The 19,133-nt window shown below is 47.5% G+C and overlaps 1 protein-coding gene across 1 annotated transcript in view; it reads left to right on the top strand.

Moving 5' to 3' along the window:
- Positions 1-212: 212 nt before the first annotated feature.
- Positions 213-19,133, top strand: part of LOC117973278 (seizure 6-like protein) — a 28,626-nt gene continuing 9,705 nt past the window's right edge. Inside the window, 3 exon segments of the mRNA XM_058994297.1 lie at positions 213-535; positions 18,104-18,703; positions 18,805-18,938. Of these exon segments, the coding sequence (XP_058850280.1) occupies positions 445-535; positions 18,104-18,703; positions 18,805-18,938 (825 nt within the window). The 5' untranslated portion in view covers positions 213-444.

The following is a 19,133-nucleotide window of genomic DNA, read 5'->3' on the forward strand; positions in this document are numbered from 1 at the left end:
GTTGTATGCAGATGCTGAACACTGGCATCCCATAGATACGGATTGATACAATAGTCAAAACATTTAACAGACCTAACCCCAGAAAGAGAAAACTCGGGTCTACCCGGAGCAGTTCCAATAGCTGTGACGAGAGAGAGAGAGAGAGAGAGAGAGAGAGAGAGAGAGAGAGAGAGAGAGAGAGAGAGAGAGAGAGAGAGAGAGAGAGAGAGAGAGAGATTGTGAGAGCGAGCGAGCGAGCGAGAGACAGAGAGACTGAGAAAGCGTACACTGCAGAGACCTCAGACTACAGGCACGGAGACAGCACACACTACAGAGAAATACAACTCAAAGAGTGGCTATCTCTACTCTTATGAGCACCGAGGAATAACCGCAGAAGGGATTTTATCTCAGAAAACTTTCCCGGTTTGTGGTTCACGGTTCTGGGGGAAGTGAGCGGACTGGACCATGCTGTCGGCTGGTTCTGACAGATTCGGTGTGAGGAGGGTCCTGTCTCTCTCGTTTCTGGTCTGGGGAGTCGGGCTGGCTCAACTGGGAGGTAAGAAGCGTTCTGTCCTGTAGCGTTGAGACGCTGTTTACTCGCGTCAACAGTGCGGGCTGGCTGCTGTCTAACAATGTAACTAAGGTGCTGGACTGCTGGACGGTCCTGTATGTGTCCCCTATACATTTCTGTGCAGGAAAACATTACTGTCGAGTCTGCATTCCCAAGAGGAATCAATGGTAAATCCCTTACCATCGGTTCTCAAAGTTTCCTTTTTCTACTGGGAGTCCTTGAAATTCCAATAATGTAGAGTGGGACATGTTGTACTGCGCTGCCTGTATCTGTAAGCGGTACTGAACAAAGCCCATGGCTGGCTGAGACCAATGCAAAGGACTTGTGTTTGAAGTTGCTTAGAGGACTAATACCAACGTGTACCGTCTCCTGGTGAAGCTCGTGTTTCATGCATTATTCAACTGCCGCAGCACTACGCCTTTCAAGAAACCCACACACTCCGGACTGTGTCCTGACCGCGTGTGGGACAGCGATGCTTGTTGGTTTTCTTTGTAATTACATACCTACTAATTGGCTTTGTGATGGTCTCGCTTTCCATGCTGAATCATAATCCGGGGCTATGGGTTACCGCTTGGCTTTTAAGCTTGAGGGGGATCGGAGACCGTCTCTGCGCTCACACATATATTGTGAACTTGAGTCAATAAAATTAACTGCTGGGAACGGTCTTCTTTCAGGCTGGCTAGCTGGGGTCTGTTATCAAATCACATGCAGAAAGTCATTTACAGATCGAGTCCGGTGCTTTCGTTTTTGCATGTATTTATTTGAATGTACTTGCTTTTTGCTTGCAGTGTGTGTGTGTGTGTGTGTGTGTGTGTGTGTGTGTGTGTGTGTGTGTGTGTGTGTGTGTGTATTAACCAGGCGGACTGCGCTTCTGGTTTTTCCAGCTATTGTGTGCAGTTCATCTCTCAGCGTGGCCGTCGCATCCCTCATTTTCATTGGGCAATGTGCCACCGAAAAGCACGCACAGGTGTGTGGTTCCATATCGCTTCAATTAAAAAAAAAATACAGAAAAGCACAGGATAGCTCTCAGTATCTTTACCTGTCACAGAGAGTTCAATTCTCGTCAAAAAAATGTAACACCAGCAACGGTACACAGTGTTGAATTACATTTAACGCTACCCATGTGTTATGACACTACTGTCAATTACCAGTCTAATGAATGTCTAATGATATAGGCTGCATGCTGTATCTATGGTGATAAGAGATCATTAAGGGACCTGTTAAAATCTTATTCATTGCTAAAAAATAAAAGGTGCAGATTGTCGCCCGGGGAACCACGCTATTGAGATCCCGTTTGCAATGCTGTCCTGTCAGACACACACTGCAACACGCAACCTTGCACTCCTATCAACAACCGGGGGGTTATATCTCGGACTTGGGGGGCTGTATACTCTCCTTCAGCGCTCCTGACCATGTCACAAAGGCTCTACTGCTGTCTATGTGCATGCGTGTCAGTCTTTTATCTTTTAAAACACATTTTCACCTGCTTTACAGTTCCGGAGGGATATTTGGTATGTATACACCAAATGAGCGTTAGCGTCTGAAACGCCGAGCTGTAGCACAGCGTGTTTCTTTAATCAAATGATTCATGCTATACGCTCCCTTGGCGAGGCTGCTTTCTTTAGCTATTCGGTTAATTGGGGCATGTGGGGGATCAATAGTGATCGCAGCTGAGGGCTGCTTGTAATTACGTATAGAGATAGCATGTATTTGTTTTAATGATGTGTGTGTTTAGTGTCAGCAAATCCATTTGCAATGCAGATCGACCCACCCCCCCAAACAAACAAAACAAAAACACTGAAATAGGTCACGGCAACATAAGATTTAAAGATACAGTCGCAGCGTTTTTAAGTGCTTCGCCCCGATTAAATACGCGTTGCATCCATGTTAACATGCTTTAGCTGTTTGCTTTCTTTGTCGTCTTGTGTGTGTGATTCTAAAACGCGACCTTGAAGATGTACCGGCTCGGGAGAGTCACAATGCCATCGGAATGACAGGCAGCGCTCCTCGGAGCTCACAAACAGAATTGCGTTAATAATAACACAGGGCGCGCGTGTATCCTCTGGTTATTCACAAAAACTTGCCCTACGGCGGAGGCTACAGACCATGTCAACCAGCAGGTTAAACTGTGTAGATGCTGCACAGATCTGTCACGGGGGAGTTATGACATTGAAACGGTTCATTTGTTAATAATCTGACACCTTTGAGGGGCTCACTTGTTGTGCATTTGGAGTTAAAATAAAATAAGAAAAAAAAGATATGAGAGCAGGGGCCTGGTTTTCCAGTTCCATGGACAGATGCAATGCGGTCTGTCATGTGCTTTTTTTCTGTTCCATAGCTGAAATGACATGCAGGGGGAATGCATTTGGTGTTTGCGTGGCTCAGAGACCTTTCTTTCTCTTTATATGTTGGCTCCATTTTATCAAGGACGGAGGGAAGTTTGAGCATTCCAATGCTGTGCCTGGAGACTTTGTATTTAAAAAATAATTTTATTACAGAAGCAAGGAGCCCCCTGAGACGAGCTGGCGTGTTTTCATGAGATGTATTCCTAGGAGGGTGTTAGAAAAGGACACAGAGGTGTCCCAGGCGTGTCGTGTCATTATTATTATTAACAGCGGCATCAGTGGCACTGTAGTATTCTTACTATAGATGCGTTCAGTGTTTTCTACGCCAGTTGAAATCCTTGTTTAGCTTTAGCTATATCGCGGGTTGAACAAAACCCTAAACATGGTGGAAACAAACGTGCAGATAAAACCAGGCGTGCCGATTGTTGGTGTCTAAAGCAAGGCCATTGATTTTTCTATCTGTATCACAAGGATGAAACACGAGATTGCAAACGATACCGTCAAAAGATACAGTCACGTTCGCTAAGGAAGCATCGCGATTCATCCTGATCGCAGTAAATGGGTTTGTTTTACGAGGCAAGGCTGGGGTGCTGTGTTTTATATGCCTGTCATCCTTTAAGGGTCGCAATGAAATAAACAATGTCTCTGGAGAGACATGAGTGCCATAATAGCCTTTCGACAAACACAGCTCTGTATAATAAGCCCCTTTCACTGAGGAGCTTGATAAGTGTCTGTGGGACTCAAAGTAAAAATGAAAAGCAGGGTTTCTTATCGTTTGATATACAGTTGGTGTATTCTTGGTCCCTGGATTTTCATGTTGGCTTGCTGGCAGTGACACAGGTCTAACATGTTTTAGAAGGCTCCAGAGCGCGCTGTCGTGTTTACTGACGGCAGTGTTTTTAACTATTACACTGGGCACCGAAAGGGTTCCGTTTATAGTGGAGATCTCGTTTCAGCACCTCCGGCCTGGACAGTTCCCTGCCTCGCTCGGCCACAGTCGTGTCTGTCGGCGCCAAGTGACGCGCTGCAGTGAACACTTGACAACCCGCGGCTCAGGAACCGTCTCTTTTAATATATATTTAAACATAGCTCAATGCACAACAGTGGATAATCAGAAAAGCAACTTGTGTAAGACCAGGTTTCTTTGACCTGGCGTGTAAAGCCGTCACTTAAGCAGCTAACCCCAGAGCGCAAACAGCAGCTAAGGCGTGCCAGGTCTAATGGTTGTTCGGTAAGATAAATGGTTATTGTGTAACGAATCATTCACCCAAATACACAGTGTAATAATGTGTTACATCTCTACACGCTTTTACAGTTTAATGCGATACAATGTTTAGCTGTAAATAAGCAGTAGTGTGGAGTAGTGGTTAGGGCTCTACACGCTTTTACAGTTTAATGCGATACAATGTTTAGCTGTAAATAAGCAGCAGTGTGGAGTAGTGGTTAGGGCTCTGGACTCTTGACCAGAGGGTTGTGGGTTCAATCCCCAGTGGGGGACACTGCTGTTGTACCCTTGAGCAAGGTACTTTACCTAGATTACTCCAGTAAAAACCCAACTGTATAAATGGGTAATTGTATGTAAAAATAATGTGATATCTGTATAATGTGAAATCGTGTAACAATTGTAAGTCGCCCTGGATAAGGGCGTCTGCTAAGAAATAAATAAAAAAAATATCAAATTACAAAAATAATATTAACTATTTTATTTTATTAAAAACAAACAAACATGTAACTAGGAAATGCCAGGTCGTTTCTGCTTAACTATTAGAATTCTATTTTCAAAAATAGTGAGATAGCAGCTGTTTTTACTATTCCAGAAAACTGGTCTAGTTCAATGAGCTCCGCCCAGCACCGCGCTCTGTGTTTCCGCTTCAGCGATTATGCATCGCGGGGGCATTTAAGCGAAACTGGATTTAATGAAGATGGACGCGTGTTCACAACGAATTGGGAGACGAGCGGAGTTCTGATCCCACCTGCCCTAATCCCAAAGGACAGTCCATCCGGAGGCTCTAATATCAACGTTTTTCTTTGCATTATTATTAATAATATTATGACGCCAGCAGTATTTTCAGTACTGTGTATCTAAAACGTTGCATTTCTTACTTAAATCCACGTCGCACTGTAAACCAAAATGTTTAAGAATCAAATCTTAAGCAAATGGTTTTGAACACGTGTTTTGTATTTTGTTTTATACACTGTAATGTTCTTTCGTTTTGGTGACACAACTTTATTCGGTCTGTTTTGGTTTTTATTTGTGTTTCTGAAGTGCTGTATATTCTCAAACAATTCAGATAAACACGCTAAGACGCGTTTAAAATGTACAAGATGTACGATTTCATTGTTAGGATATTCGGCTTCACATTCTAGCTGTTTATTGATAGTAGGCTGCATAGTGTTTGTTTTGAACGGCGTGTTTAGCTGCACCATTAAGAAATAGCTCCTAATGAGGTTCCCAGCTTACACTCCGACAGAGCCGCCCTGCGGAATGAACGCGGCGCCGCTTGCGATGCGGTGTTGTGTGGTGATAACATTTCCTAAGGGTAACAGCGTGCGCTGTCGTTACCATGCAGCACGATCAGTAATTATCCCCGGATAATGATACAGAACGAGTTGGTATCATTCTTCTCTCCTTTCTGTTGCTCCCTTCTTATCTAATATGCGCCTATTAGTACTACATGACTAATTATAACGCACCTGGCAGGTGAGTGTTAAAGCTGATAGCTGTGTGCCGAAAGACGCATTTCTGTGCCATCTCCAGTATATACAACAGAAGGTTCTATATAATTAGTTCTATAAGGAGCCAAGCATCACCAGGGTTACATAATTCCACATTTTTTGGTTTTATCTCAGCGAGATTCTCTTGGTACAGTTATACACACACACACACACGCACGCACGCACGCACGCACACACACACACACACATTTATTACACCTCAAGATATGTCATTTATTTACTTGAAGGAAAAGCTCAGGGTGTGAGAATTTTGATTAATTGATTGATTCTGGGTTTAAATTAACCTGGTCTGAATTGTTGACCTGCTTTGTCCTGCACCTAGAGCTGGTTTATTAAATCTCCAGTGGAAAGGCGTTGTTATAATGATGAGTTAATTCACGCAGGAGAGAACCAGCATCATTGCATTGAATATGAGGGAAGAGTCAGTGTGTTAAAAATAACTTCAGAAGCCCCAGTTAATTCACACATGAGAGAGATTCCACATCGCATTAAAAAACACACATTCTCTGATTACAACCAAAGCAGGTTTGTTTGGTATTTAATACCAATTGTTGTGCCTTGGCATTCTTGCATTGCAGCCTGCTGAATGTGGGCAGAATATCATCTGCTTAGAAATTCCCTTCAGATGAGAAGAATGACTGCTCGGGTAACTCCTGGGGTCAGAGCAGATTAAGGAGGAAACTGGCTGTGCACTATCATCTGGCATCTGCTTCACATTAACACAGCTCAACTAGGTGATGACAAGAAGCAGGGCAAACTGCAGCGGCATTGTGACAGCGTGCAACAAAAAGCCTCCCAAAACAGGAAGGGTCTAGCTAACAGAAGCACTGCTCAATCACCCGACCATGAAGACAAAATACAGCAATACCAGCCCTGACTGAACCAGGTATAGCACCTGACCTTCATTTATCACACCCCTGCACTGCACTGCACTGCGCCGTTGTCCAGGGTTTTCTGTGACTCTGGAGCCCGTGCTGTGAATGCTTTCTGCTCGAAGGACGCGGTGCTGTGCTGCGTGTGATGTAACTCTAATGCAGTGAGAGAGTTATGGTTCGGTCTAATGAAAAGCGCTTGCCTTTGGACAGAGTGTGTTTCAGAACCCGGTGCCCATTAGACCGTGGCAATCCATTAGCCGTGTAGACAATGTGATGGGTCTGATAGGGGCCATGTCTAACACTGAGCTCCGGACTGCGGGACTCACAAGAGGGAGGGATGCAGCAGAAAAGGGGTTGCTGTAAATCCTGATTTTATTACAATCAGTGCAGTTAGCTACTCTCTGATAACATGTGGGTTTTCAAACTGAAAGGTTCACCACACGAGTCAGGTATGGTATTCAGATCTTACTGCATTATAATTAGTGAGGCTGTGTGGTCCAGTGGTTAAAGAAAAGGACATGTAACCAGGAGGTCCCCGGTTCAAATCCCACCTCAGCCACTGACTCATTGTGTGACCCTGAGCAAGTCACTTAACCTCCTTGTGCTCCGTCTTTCGGGTGAGACGTAGTTGTAAGTGACTCTGCAGCTGATGCATAGTTCACACACCCTAGTCTCTGTAAGTCGCCTTGGATAAAGGCGTCTGCTAAATAAACAAACAATAATAATTAAGCCAGCATGTTTATTTTCTATTTCCTATCGAGTCATTAGAAAAATGAAATCAACACCACTTCAAGCAGAATTTAATTCTGCCCACTGAAAGAAATTACAAAGACATGAAAGAGGAGAACAGAATTGTTTGCTCTTGTACATTCAACACTACAAGACACTCGCTTTCCTTCTTTTATTTAGGATTGTTTAATTGTTGTACACCAAGCAGTAAAAACAAGCCGTTAATGCCTCTGTGTTTCTCGAAAACGTCTGAAGGAGAGCTTCCTGATTTATCCGACCTTCATTTCCGTCCCTGCGGAGATGAGAGGAGCTCGTTTTTTGGGGGGAGTCTGTCAAGCGTTTCCAGGGAATTACAATGGAAGCTTGGCTGTACCGCTCTCTGGAGTGTATCGTGATTGGCCCCCCTGTGCCAGCCTGGGGCCCCCAATGGGACGGCATCCACAGTGTCATCTTGTGAAGATGGATACCACGAGTCTGAGCTCACATTGAGCGTATGATGCTGTCTTTTAGAGTGATACTCTTGTTTTCAATGATGTGAAATGACTGCTGTCTGTTTCTGGTCATCTTGCCAGGACACTCAAGTAAACGAGGCCTCGGTCTCTGGGACCTGAAGGAAGCAGATACCTGCTCTCAACAGCTTGAAATGCGCAGATGTGATTGTGGTTTCTTCAAGAGAATTTGAGAGGCACCTTGAAAAAGCAGCCGCACCAGTACCGTCCCATTGGTGACCCCTAATTTCACATTTCAGTGTGTTTTTTTTTCATCACATTTAGAACATGCTTTACACACGCTAAGCTAGTCTGCAGCTGTTGCTTTAAAAAAAAACGAGACGATGTTCCTGTCGCATTTGACAAATGAGCCTGAAAAAAAAAAGTGTTTCTGTATTTCTTTTAAGTGCTAATGTGCAGAGTCCCACTCGCTAAAGCGTTACTAAAACTGTAATGTGATCTTCGGGGGGGAAATAGGTGTTCAATTAAAAATCACAAAGATGAATGACTCTGGATGGACGGTGTCTGTTCAATGACAAGCGCCTGGAAAATAAAGCGATTACTTGTGTCACACCTGGGATTAATGTGCTGGTCCCTGTAGACAAGAAAGAGACTCTGCAGAGACCTGGAAGTAATCTATACTGCGTGCACACTGTGTGCTGTGCATCAGTGCCGCTGTGCATTGAGGCTGCTCCCCAGGTCACAATTCAAGCTTAGAATAAGCAAGCACCAGCCGTGTCACCGGCACGCTGTCCTATCACGAGAACAGAGTCTCTGAGGAGATGCAGCTCCACGGTATTAATGACACAAGCCTCTGTCTCCAATCCACACTGCACACCCTGTCCAGGGACGCTAATTCACTCCAGCTGCAGCTATCACAGGCGCTATCACTTATATTGTGTGTGTGTGTCTCTTAATTAAAATACAGCTTTATTAGTTACTCCAAGCACTGAAGAATGCATTAACGAGGAAAAAAAAAGCTTAAGTAGCCCGGTGGTTAGAGCACTGGACTGCATTGTGGAGGCTTTGGGTTCCAGTTGCTTGAGAGAACGGTAATGTTTTTTGCTTTCTGTCAGCTCCCATCACTGTTTTTCTGACTCAGTCACATTAAAATACATCCAGCAGAGCTCCTCATTGAGAGTCTGGATTTATCTTAACGCAACGTGTTCATTTTTAGAGCAGCCAGCCTGGAAAATGAATGTGCTGTGAACACTTTTTATTGCAGAACACATTACACACCCGAGGCGATGGATTGATCCCAAAACGTCAGCTCCTTGTTCCACTTAAAGCTGCCTCTGAAAGATGACACAGTAAATGAGTACAGGACACAACCCAGTAAAGGAATGCACTGAGAGTTACATGAGTAACATACCAGAATACTGAGAACCAATACAATGCTTCCACTGATCATCACAAAGGTGCATCACAAGCCACGACTATACCTAACTCCCTGGACCTCATCTTAACCCTGAATACAGTCTGCCACGGTGCATTTGCAGTTATGCACACTATGATTTCTACCATGCTTACTCTTTGTAAGCATGGTAGAAGCATGGTGTTCAGGGCAGCCAGCTCGATGGAGCAGCGAGTGCCAGTCCCTTTATTTCGAGAGGCTCAGGGAGGAGCTACAGAGGAGCGGAGTGGCTGTTTTTAGCTCAGTAATAGACTGTGGCAGACTGTTCAAATGAAAGTAATTGATTTCCAGTGTGCTTGCTAATGCTTTTCCCCAGGGCTCCTGTATCCCAGCCTGAATCTCACGGCCTGCAGACTGGCTCCTTTTCAGAAGAAATAAAAACATTGTGCGCCTTCCCGTTAATTTAATGCAGCTTCATCTTGGTAAAAACCAAAAAAAAACTAAAACAGAAGAATGTTTTCGAGTTTGAGAAATCAGGGAAGCAGCTGGTTACATTCAGGTGTCTTGTAGCGTTCTGTGACATTTTTTTCTCACAAAGCCCCTGTGCCTCTCCTGTGCAGAGTCTATATGGATTGGTTTTTGCTGTTGTTCTGCGGTGGTTTTGTGTTTTGCAGTAACTTGAGGGCATGCTCCAGGGAAGCTCGTGAGTCTGCAGTGCTGGCAGTCAGGCTGCTGCTGTGTAATTGTGTGGCAGAGCTGCAAAGTATTATACCTTGGAGACAACAACCCCAAGGCTGGCACCTCATTGAGAGGATTACACCTGGTGATGCACCGGAGACCTGCGCAGGGAGGGCAGGGTCAGGAGATGAGATGATACTCAAATTCACATCTGGAACTCACAATCAAATCTCTTTTCACAGGGCCAGCGCTGTGTCTCCTTAAACAGTCAAACTGTTGTGTTATCAAATGAAAGACTGATCAATCACACATACAAATGGATTGTAATAGATTAAGCCTTTTGCTAATACATTAATCTACAGTTATGCAAAGCATTAAATTGTCACACTATAATGTTAACTCTAAGACAGTGTATTCTAGTGAGTTAGAACTGAGAGATTGTGAAGCAGTGTGGTCTAGTGGTTAGAGCTGAGGGACTGGGAGGCAGTGTGGTCTAGTGGTTAGAGCTGAGAGACTAGGAGGCAGTGTGGTCTAGTGGTTAGAGCTGAGGGACTGGGAGGCAGTGTGGTCTAGTGGTTAGAGCTGAGAGATTGTGAAGCAGTGTGGTCTAGTGGTTAGAGCTGAGGGACTGGGAGGCAGTGGCCTGGAGATTAGAGCTAGAGGGTATAGGGGTTATTACAGGTAAGCTGTGGGTAAAGTGGTGAGCTCCAGAACCAATCACAGGACTGAACCACCCGCCAGCCACACTGCGCTCACAGCATGCCTTCTATACAAGCAGCAGCAGCAGCAGCAGCAGCATATTCAAATAAGTGATTCAGCTCAAAGTCATTCTGTTTGCTGTAATTTGCTGACCCATTACCTGCTAAGTAGAACACAGCCAGGTACTCTTAACTGTATTGCAAACCAGCAGGGTCTGTCTGGAGTAATTACATGGAGCAGAGTCCTCGCGGAGCTGTGTAGATATGAGTGTGATTTACACAGCGGCTCAGGAGGCAGGTTTCAAGCATGCAGGGGGGGGGGGGGGTCATTGATGAGGGGTGGGGGGACACTGCCCCGACCTCTACTTCCGATCTCCCGCCTCTTGGCTGGTTTGTGGGCACGATCTGGTTTTATGTGCCTCGTGTGACGAAGCATTCTCAGGGTGCATGGCTCGGAGATTGTCTTCCCCTGCAGGCAGCGTCAGACCGCTACATCTCAGCAATGGGGTCAGATAGGCAGAGTCTGATGGCTGTTGACTCTTGAGACAAACAGAACCTGGGTTACCGTAGAGATCACCCGTGGCAACGGAAACTGTGTGTGTTCCAGAATAAGTGAATGAATGAATCCAGTAATCTCTCTACACACATCTGACAGGCATTGCAGAGGTACTCCTGTCTCAGAATTACATAGAGAGCTGCAGTTAAAGCAATGTTGCAAAAAGATCATTTATTAATAATAATATTAATAATAATAATAATAATAATAATAATAAGAATAATAATAATAATAATAATAATAATAATAATAATAATAAGAAGAAGAATAATAAGAATAAGAATAATAATAACAGGCATTGATTTAGGATGATGGGGATGCATCGGTTAGTCAGCCTGCCCCTGCTGGTTTGTCATCCCGTGTCCTCTGTGCATGTCCTTATAGTGCTGGAGCTTGGCAGTCCTCAGCGATCCAGTGAGCGACACAGAGCAGAGCTTCATTCTAGAATCCAATCAGGATTTTAATGAAACAATCTGCAGGCTCTCTGCAGGTCGCCGCTGTCCGGGCTAACTTCATTACAGCGAGGTGTCAGTGAGCCCCCCCTCTCCATCAGGACACGGGAGGCAGGCGCTGACCCGGAACACGCTCCCGCACTCGGGAATTGTTTTCCTGACTGTTATTTACACCCACACAGCGGGCGGTGATGTTCTGGAGTGAGCAGCGTTGTCTCTCTGTGTCCTTCAGTAAGAGGAACAAGCCAACGCTGGAGGACTGCCAAGCGCCAGCAGGCAGCTCTGCCTCCGACCTGAAGGAGAACGAGACAGCCTTTCTCTGATGATAAGCTGCGTGTTGCTGCCTGGTAATGGCCTCATTATACGGAGGACAAGCAAACGACAAAGTACTTTTTATTTGATTCAAGCTTTTATTTCATAGCTCTGCATCTAGAACGGAGCTGTTTGGTTTACTGGCTAGAGTTGAGAGGCTGGGAGGGAGGCAGGGTGTCCTAGTGTTTAAAGCTGAGAGGCTGGGAGGGAGGCAGGGTGTCCTAGTGTTTTGAGCTGAGACGCTGGGAGGGAGGCAGGGTGTCCTGGTGTTTAGAGCTGCAGGACTGGGAGGGAGGCAGCGTGGGCTATGGCAATCCAAGAGCTAATTCAGAGAAACATTCCAGTAGCCTACATTTTAATAAGTGGTGTTCCGATTTCTATAACAACAACATCAGTGCATGCACAGAATCAACATTTAAACTCTATGACATCACACCCTGCTGAAACCATCATTTTAGTTCCAGTTCTAGTTCTTTTTATTTTGGTTCCATTACTTCCCTTAGTTCTGTTAGTTCCAGTTCTAGTTCTTTTTATTTTGGTTCCATTACTTCCGTTAGTTCTGTTAGTTCCATTAGAAGGGTTTTAAGGGGCTTGGAGTGCTGCTTTAATCCACAGTTCTCGCTCCTGGTGGATTGGATTATTCCAGGGATTCAATGTTTTACTGTATATTCCTTACACACAGCAAACAGAAAACTCTGACAGCACAGCCACTGAGCCACAGTCAGCAATTTAAAAAATATATTCACTTGGAAAGTGATGACTCCTTGAGCCTCTCCGTGCATTAAAAAGAATGGGCAGCCTGCCCGGCGAGGTGCTGTGGGCTCTGTGCTCCTCTGGTGTGATTGAGGGACCCTGCAGACTCTCTACAGAGTGAGCTGAGCTCCTGTATGCATGAACCCCAGCCAGGCTTCTCTTTGCAAACACTGCTTATTACAGCAGGCTGGCTCATGTTGTAGTGGTTTGGGCTCTGAATGCACATCACTGTGTCCAGCTGCAATGTCTGATCAGTCGCCCATTGTGAGCATTGTAAGGTGTGACGGAAATTCATACAAGGATCTGTGAAGTCTTTGATTGCTTCATGTTTGTACAATCTCCTTTCTGCCCGGGGCTAATAGAAAATGCTACAGGCTTGAGAAAGAGTGTGTGTGTGTCTGTGTGTGTGTGTGTGTGTGTGTGTGGGCAGGTATTACTATCAATGTATGGACAAAATTTTAGAAAATGTCCCCACAAAGATAATAACTCCCTGACTCCCTGACTCCCTGACTCCCTGACTCCCTGACTCCCTGACTCCATGACTCCTGACTCCCTGACTCCCTGACCCTGACTCCTGACTCCCTGACTCCCTGACTCCCAGACTCCTGACTCCTGACTCCCCGACTCCTGACTCCCTGACTCCCTGACTCCCAGACTCCTGACTCCTGACTCCCTGACTCCCAGACTCCTGACTCCTGACTCCCTGACTCCCAGACTCCTGACTCCTGACTCCCTGACTCCCTGACTCCCTGACTCCTGACTCCTGACTCCCTGACTCCCTGACTCCTGACTCCCTGACTCCCTGACTCCCTGACTCCCTGACTCCTGACTCCCTGACTCCCCGACTCCATGACTCCTGACTCCCTGACTCCCTGACCCCGACTCCTGACTCCCTGACTCCTGACTCCCTGACTCCCTGACTCCCAGACTCCTGACTCCTGACTCCCTGACTCCCTGACTCCCTGACTCCCTTACTCCTGACTCCCTGACTCCCTGACTCCCTGACTCCTGACTCCCTGACTCTCTGACTCCCTGACTCCATGACTCCTGACTCCCTGACTCCATGACTCCTGACTCCCTGACTCCTGACTCCCTGACTCCCTGACTCCATGACTCCTGACTCCCTGACTCCCTGACCCTGACTCCTGACTCCCTGACTCCCTGACTCCTGACTCCCTGACTCCCAGACTCCTGACTCCTGACTCCCTGACTCCCTGACTCCCTGACTCCCTGACTCCTGACTCCCTGACTCCCTGACTCCCTGACTCCTGACTCCCTGACTCCCTGACTCCCTGACTCCATGACTCCTGACTCCCTGACTCCCTGACCCCGACTCCTGACTCCCTGACTCCCTGACTCCCAGACTCCTGACTCCTGACTCCCTGACTCCCAGACTCCTGACTCCTGACTCCCTGACTCCCTGACTCCCTGACTCCTGACTCCTGACTCCCTGACTCCCTGACTCCTGACTCCCTGACTCCTGACTCCCTGACTCCCTGACTCCTGATTCCTGACTCCCTGACTCCCTGACTCCTGACTCCCTGACTCCTGACTCCTGACTCCCTGACTCCTGACCTGACTCCTGGCTCCCTGACTCCTGACTCCCTGACTCCCTGACTCCCTGATTCCTGACTCCTGACTCCTGACTCCTGACTCCCTGACTCCCTGACTCCTGACTCCCTAACTCCAGACTCCTGGCTCCCTGACTCTAGGATTGTGTGGCTTCTTCCGCACTCCATAATCCTGACAAATATGAGAACAGTGCATCCATTTCTTAGACATTCAGATCATGAGCTCATCGAGATTACATTTCATATTTCTGTCAGGATGCCATGCAGCTTGGCTTGCAACAGCCAGGAGCTGCTTGAAGCTTTAATTACACCAGGCAACCCGTTCCACTGATCAGCAGCCAGAGATATGAGGAGGGAGGAGGGGGATCGGGGCAGCAGAGCTGCTAAAGCTGGCTACTGTAGCTTCAGCAGGGAGACTGGAGAGACCTGGCAGTGCTAGTGTAGGTGCTGTGAGCTGCTGTGAGATGCAGCTCCAGGTGGTTCACATACCACTCTCACACCCCTGAGAGGCTGAGAGGGAAGCAAGAAAAATGAACTACAAAATACAATGACCCCAGTGGAGAGTGAAGCTAATGAGAGAGAGAGGGGTGCAGGCTGTCTCAGCTGCAGCAGCATTGCTAGCGTTACAGTGAAGAGTGTGAAAACAGCAGGGTATGGTAATGTTGTTTAATAGGATTGGCTCAACCAGCAGCATATGGCTTAGAGATCCCAACAGAAGGGATATCAGGATGCACTGTGCTGCTTTATAATACCCTCCCTACTTAATAAGCACTGAAACAGTACTGTCATTCTGCACCTTAACAATGAGCACTAGACTAAACACTCTCAGCTCTCCAGCGCTGTCACTCCCCTGCACCTTAACGACGAGCATTAGTGTAAGCACTCCACTCTCAGCTCTCCAGCGCTGTGAACTCCCAGAGCTGTGATTCTATGTTCTTTAATGAAGCGGGGCAGAATGCAGAGCTGGTGGTGGGGAGACGAGTGTCTGGCAGTGTTTGGATTAGGATCAGGATGGGGAGCCCTCATTAGCAGGCTCTTTGATTCTTGAGCTGCTCTGCGCTGTGGTGAAGGGATTTCCATGTGCTGCTGATCAGAGCCGCACAGCGTCCCCTCGCCTCCCAGAAACAGCTGCTGCAGAACAGGCTCTCTCCCTCTCTCTTTCCCCTTTGTAATTCTGCACGGCCGGTGCTTCTCCCACGCTGTGCATTCACTGCGCTTCACAATACTCGTATATTTTGCAATGCTTCACCTGGCCATTCTATTGCATTTCGGTTCCAGTTAACTATGAAAGGGTCTTCACCTGCTCCTGCAGCGAAATGATTGTGTGAAAATATTTGGAGGTTTTGTTGAGCAGCAGGCTGGGGAGTCATTGCATTCCCAGTGCGTCTCCCAGTGGAGATCCCAGCAGAACAATTAGCAGACCCCAGCAGGACCTGACGATGATAAGGATGTAGCACAGTACTTTTATTATTTGGACACACCTGCCATGTTAAAATAAGAAAGATCTACCAATGGCTCCTAGCAGTGCAGCTAGTCTTGTGCTACTATTGCTTACAGCAGAATTGTTGCATTGCTGCTGAAGATCAGTTGCCAAAAGTATGCAAGTTTTTATAAAAATGATGTTGAGAAACAAATACAATGTTTTCTCTAAAGCTGCATTTTAATAGCGCGACTCAGCCTGGCTCTCCAGAGTCGACAGTTAGTCTTCCTACAGGCTGAAATGTGTTGATTAGGAGCACCATGAAAGTGCAAATACATTACAGAAATCTGCATTCACCGGTGAAGATTAAAGACAGCTTGGAAGACAGAATGTCCATGGCTTGATAATGCTGAAAAGGAACAGCAAACAAATGCAAAGCAGTCTTGTTGAGTCCAAATGCCTTTACCTCTTCTTGTGTATTTATGCAAACTGGGCTTGCACAGAGTGGGGAGCTCAGTAATGAGGTGGAAATGTGATCTGAAGCTGTGTGTTTAGCCTGTGCATTCTGCTGGGTGTATTACTGAGCAGGAAAAATAAAAGCATAACCCTGTTAATACCTAATCCTGTCTGTGGGGCTTGTAAAGCTCGGATCTCCATTTCTCATTAAAAACTGTCATTTAATATCCCCCTCACTTCAGGATCCTGCTCATTATATCATGCCGAATGCGTGGGACTGAGGGCAGCGCGCTAATCAGAGGCTCTCTGGAATAGGCACTGCTGCATTAACTAGGGCAGTGGGGGAGCTCAGGGACTGGGAGTGATTCTTTACATGATGACAGCAATATTGCAACGCCTGTTTTTAGAGCGCAGGACTGGGAGACTGATACAGTTAGGCTTAGGGGTGAGCTGAGGGACTGGGAGAGAGGCAGCGTGCTGTGCCTCAGGACTGGGAGACTGGTACAGTTAGGTTTAGGGGTAAGCTGAGGGACTGGGAGAGAGGCAGCGTGGTGTGTCTCAGGACTGGGAGACTGGTACAGTTAGGTTTAGGGGTGAGCTGAGGGACTGGGAGAGAGGCAGCGTGCTGTGCCTCAGGACTGGGAGACTGGTACAGTTAGGTTTAGGGGTAAGCTGAGGGACTGGGAGAGAGGCAGCGTGGTGTGTCTCAGGACTGGGAGACTGGTGCAGTTAGGTTTAGGGGTGAGCTGAGGGACTGGGAGAGAGGCAGCGTGCTGTGTCTCAGGACTGGGAGACTGGTACAGTTAGGTTTAGGGGTGAGCTGAGGGACTGGGAGAGAGGCAGCGTGGTGTGTCTCAGGACTGGGAGACTGGTACAGTTAGGTTTAGGGGTGAGCTGAGGGACTGGGAGAGAGGCAGCGTGGTTCAGAATCTCCGAATCTCCCTCCCAGTTCTCTGAGAAACAGGGAGCCACTGCAGGTCAGCTCAGACTGGGCTTCTGTCTAGTTGGTGCAGAGTGCTGAGCTGAGACCGATCGCTCAATGCTGCTGGAATGAACTCACCACCCTGCTGTGTTAGCAGGAGGTCTGAATCAGCACACAGAGATTGTGTTTAAATTGAATTAAGCACGCAGGCTCAGAAGACAAATGATTTGTGCATGTGCTTGTGTGTGCATGTTTATTCCATTCTTAATCGATTGCTGTGGCTCTAAAGAAAGATCACTACATTATGCAATCCCACACGACCGTGTTTCAGTTTAATGACTCTTTTTTTGGTGCCAGCACTCTCCTTTCTCCCTGTCTCGCTGCCCCTCTGTCTCTCTGTCAACCCTTGAACCTTCTAAGAGGTTGTACATTGCGTGCGGTCATAAATCAGTGCCGGGATGTGCAAATTGAAACAGCATCAATTTAATGAACTGGCTTGCAGATTCCCTGAGTTCTCTGTGCTGGACTGATGTTTCCAGTACTCTACTGCACTGTATAAATGTGAGGCCTCGAAGATTCTACATTCTAATTCAGAATTCTATGTCAGGCTGCAGCTGACAGCAGTCATTTATTAGACTCAAGCACCCAGCTCACTGAAGCAGAACAGCATTGCATTCCTATAGACAGGACATGTTAGCGGACGCAGAGCCAAGCTTCTCTTTATATATATATTATATATATTCAATTTAAATGATAACATTTTCAATAACATTCTAGTAAAAAAGGCTTTACTTGAGCTACCCCTGCATGCTATAGATGAAGACTCTCTCTCTTGAGCTACCCCTGCATGCTATAGATGAAGACTCTCTCTCTTGAGCTACCCCTGCATGCTACAGATGAAGACTCTCTCTCTCTTGAGCTACCCCTGCATGCTATAGATGAAGACTCTCTCTCTTGAGATACCCCTGCATGCTATAGATGAAGACTCTCTCTCTCTTGAGCTACCCCTGCATGCTATAGATGAAGACTCTCTCTCTTGAGATACCCCTGCATGCTATAGATGAAGACTCTCTCTCTTGAGATACCCCTGCATGCTATAGATGAAGACTCTCTCTCTTGAGCTACCCCTGCATGCTATAGATGAAGACTCTCTCTCTTGAGCTACCCCTGCATGCTATAGATGAAGACTCTCTCTCTTGTCTTTCCAGCTGGAGAGTTGGAAGGGGGCCCTGTGCCTTCGAGGGGGCCTCCAGCCGGGGGGGCTGCAGAGACACTCCGCAGCGCGCTGGCCAGTGGCGGGGGGGCCCTGTCCCGCAGGCAGGAGCTGCTGGAGTCGGTGCTCCTCCCAGGGGGAGCGAGCTGGCGGAAACCCCTCTCCCAGAAACAGATCAACGCGGCCCGCAAGAGGCTCCGGCTCCAGACCACCACAGTACCCCTGCCCCGCCCCTCCCTGGAGCCCCTCCCCTCACACCCTCCCCCCGCCTCCCTGCCTCCGCCCACCAACCCCCCCGCCACGCACAGGCCCCGCCTCCTGGGGGACACCATCGCCATGACGACGGAGGCCAAGCCCACCAGTGGGAACCCTCCCAGTCCTACCCTCTCCTCCCCCTCACTTCAGATCAGCCCCTACACCTCCCCCCCTGACCCCCCCACCCTGCACACCAATCCGCCCCAGCCAAGCAGTGCAGCACCCTCCTGGGGTCTGCCACTGAACAGCACAGCCGTGACGAAGGGAGTGGAGGAGGAGGAGGAGAGCAACACCTCCACCATCATCATCACCACTGTCATCTCAACAGAGAACACGCCAGGTAACTGTCTGTCTGTCTGTCTGTCTGTCATCTCCATGCACAAGACCATTGTCTTGTAACAGCCGTGTCTCTCCCTCCTTGTCTGTGTGTGTGTCTGGCAGTGGCCTGCAGTGTGAACTTCTCCGATCCCGAAGGCTACATCGACTCCACTGACTACCCCCCCCTGCCGCTGTATGCATACCTGGAGTGCACCTACAACGTGGAGGTGTACACTGGATACGGGCTCGAGCTGCAGGTACGAACAACAGCACGGCACCCTCACATTAACCACGGCAATGGGACGCTTTGGAACAGCTGCAGGACGCTTCTGCAAGGCTGTGGTGAAGTGACCACTCTGTTTCACCTGCCAGCACATTACAATGCAATTCCACAGCACTGTGAAGAGTCTGACTGCAGTGAGAGAGAGGGGGGGGAGAGACAGGGGAGAGAG

This window comes from Acipenser ruthenus, chromosome 21 (genome assembly GCF_902713425.1).
Source record: "Acipenser ruthenus chromosome 21, fAciRut3.2 maternal haplotype, whole genome shotgun sequence".
Taxonomy (NCBI): domain Eukaryota; kingdom Metazoa; phylum Chordata; class Actinopteri; order Acipenseriformes; family Acipenseridae; genus Acipenser; species Acipenser ruthenus.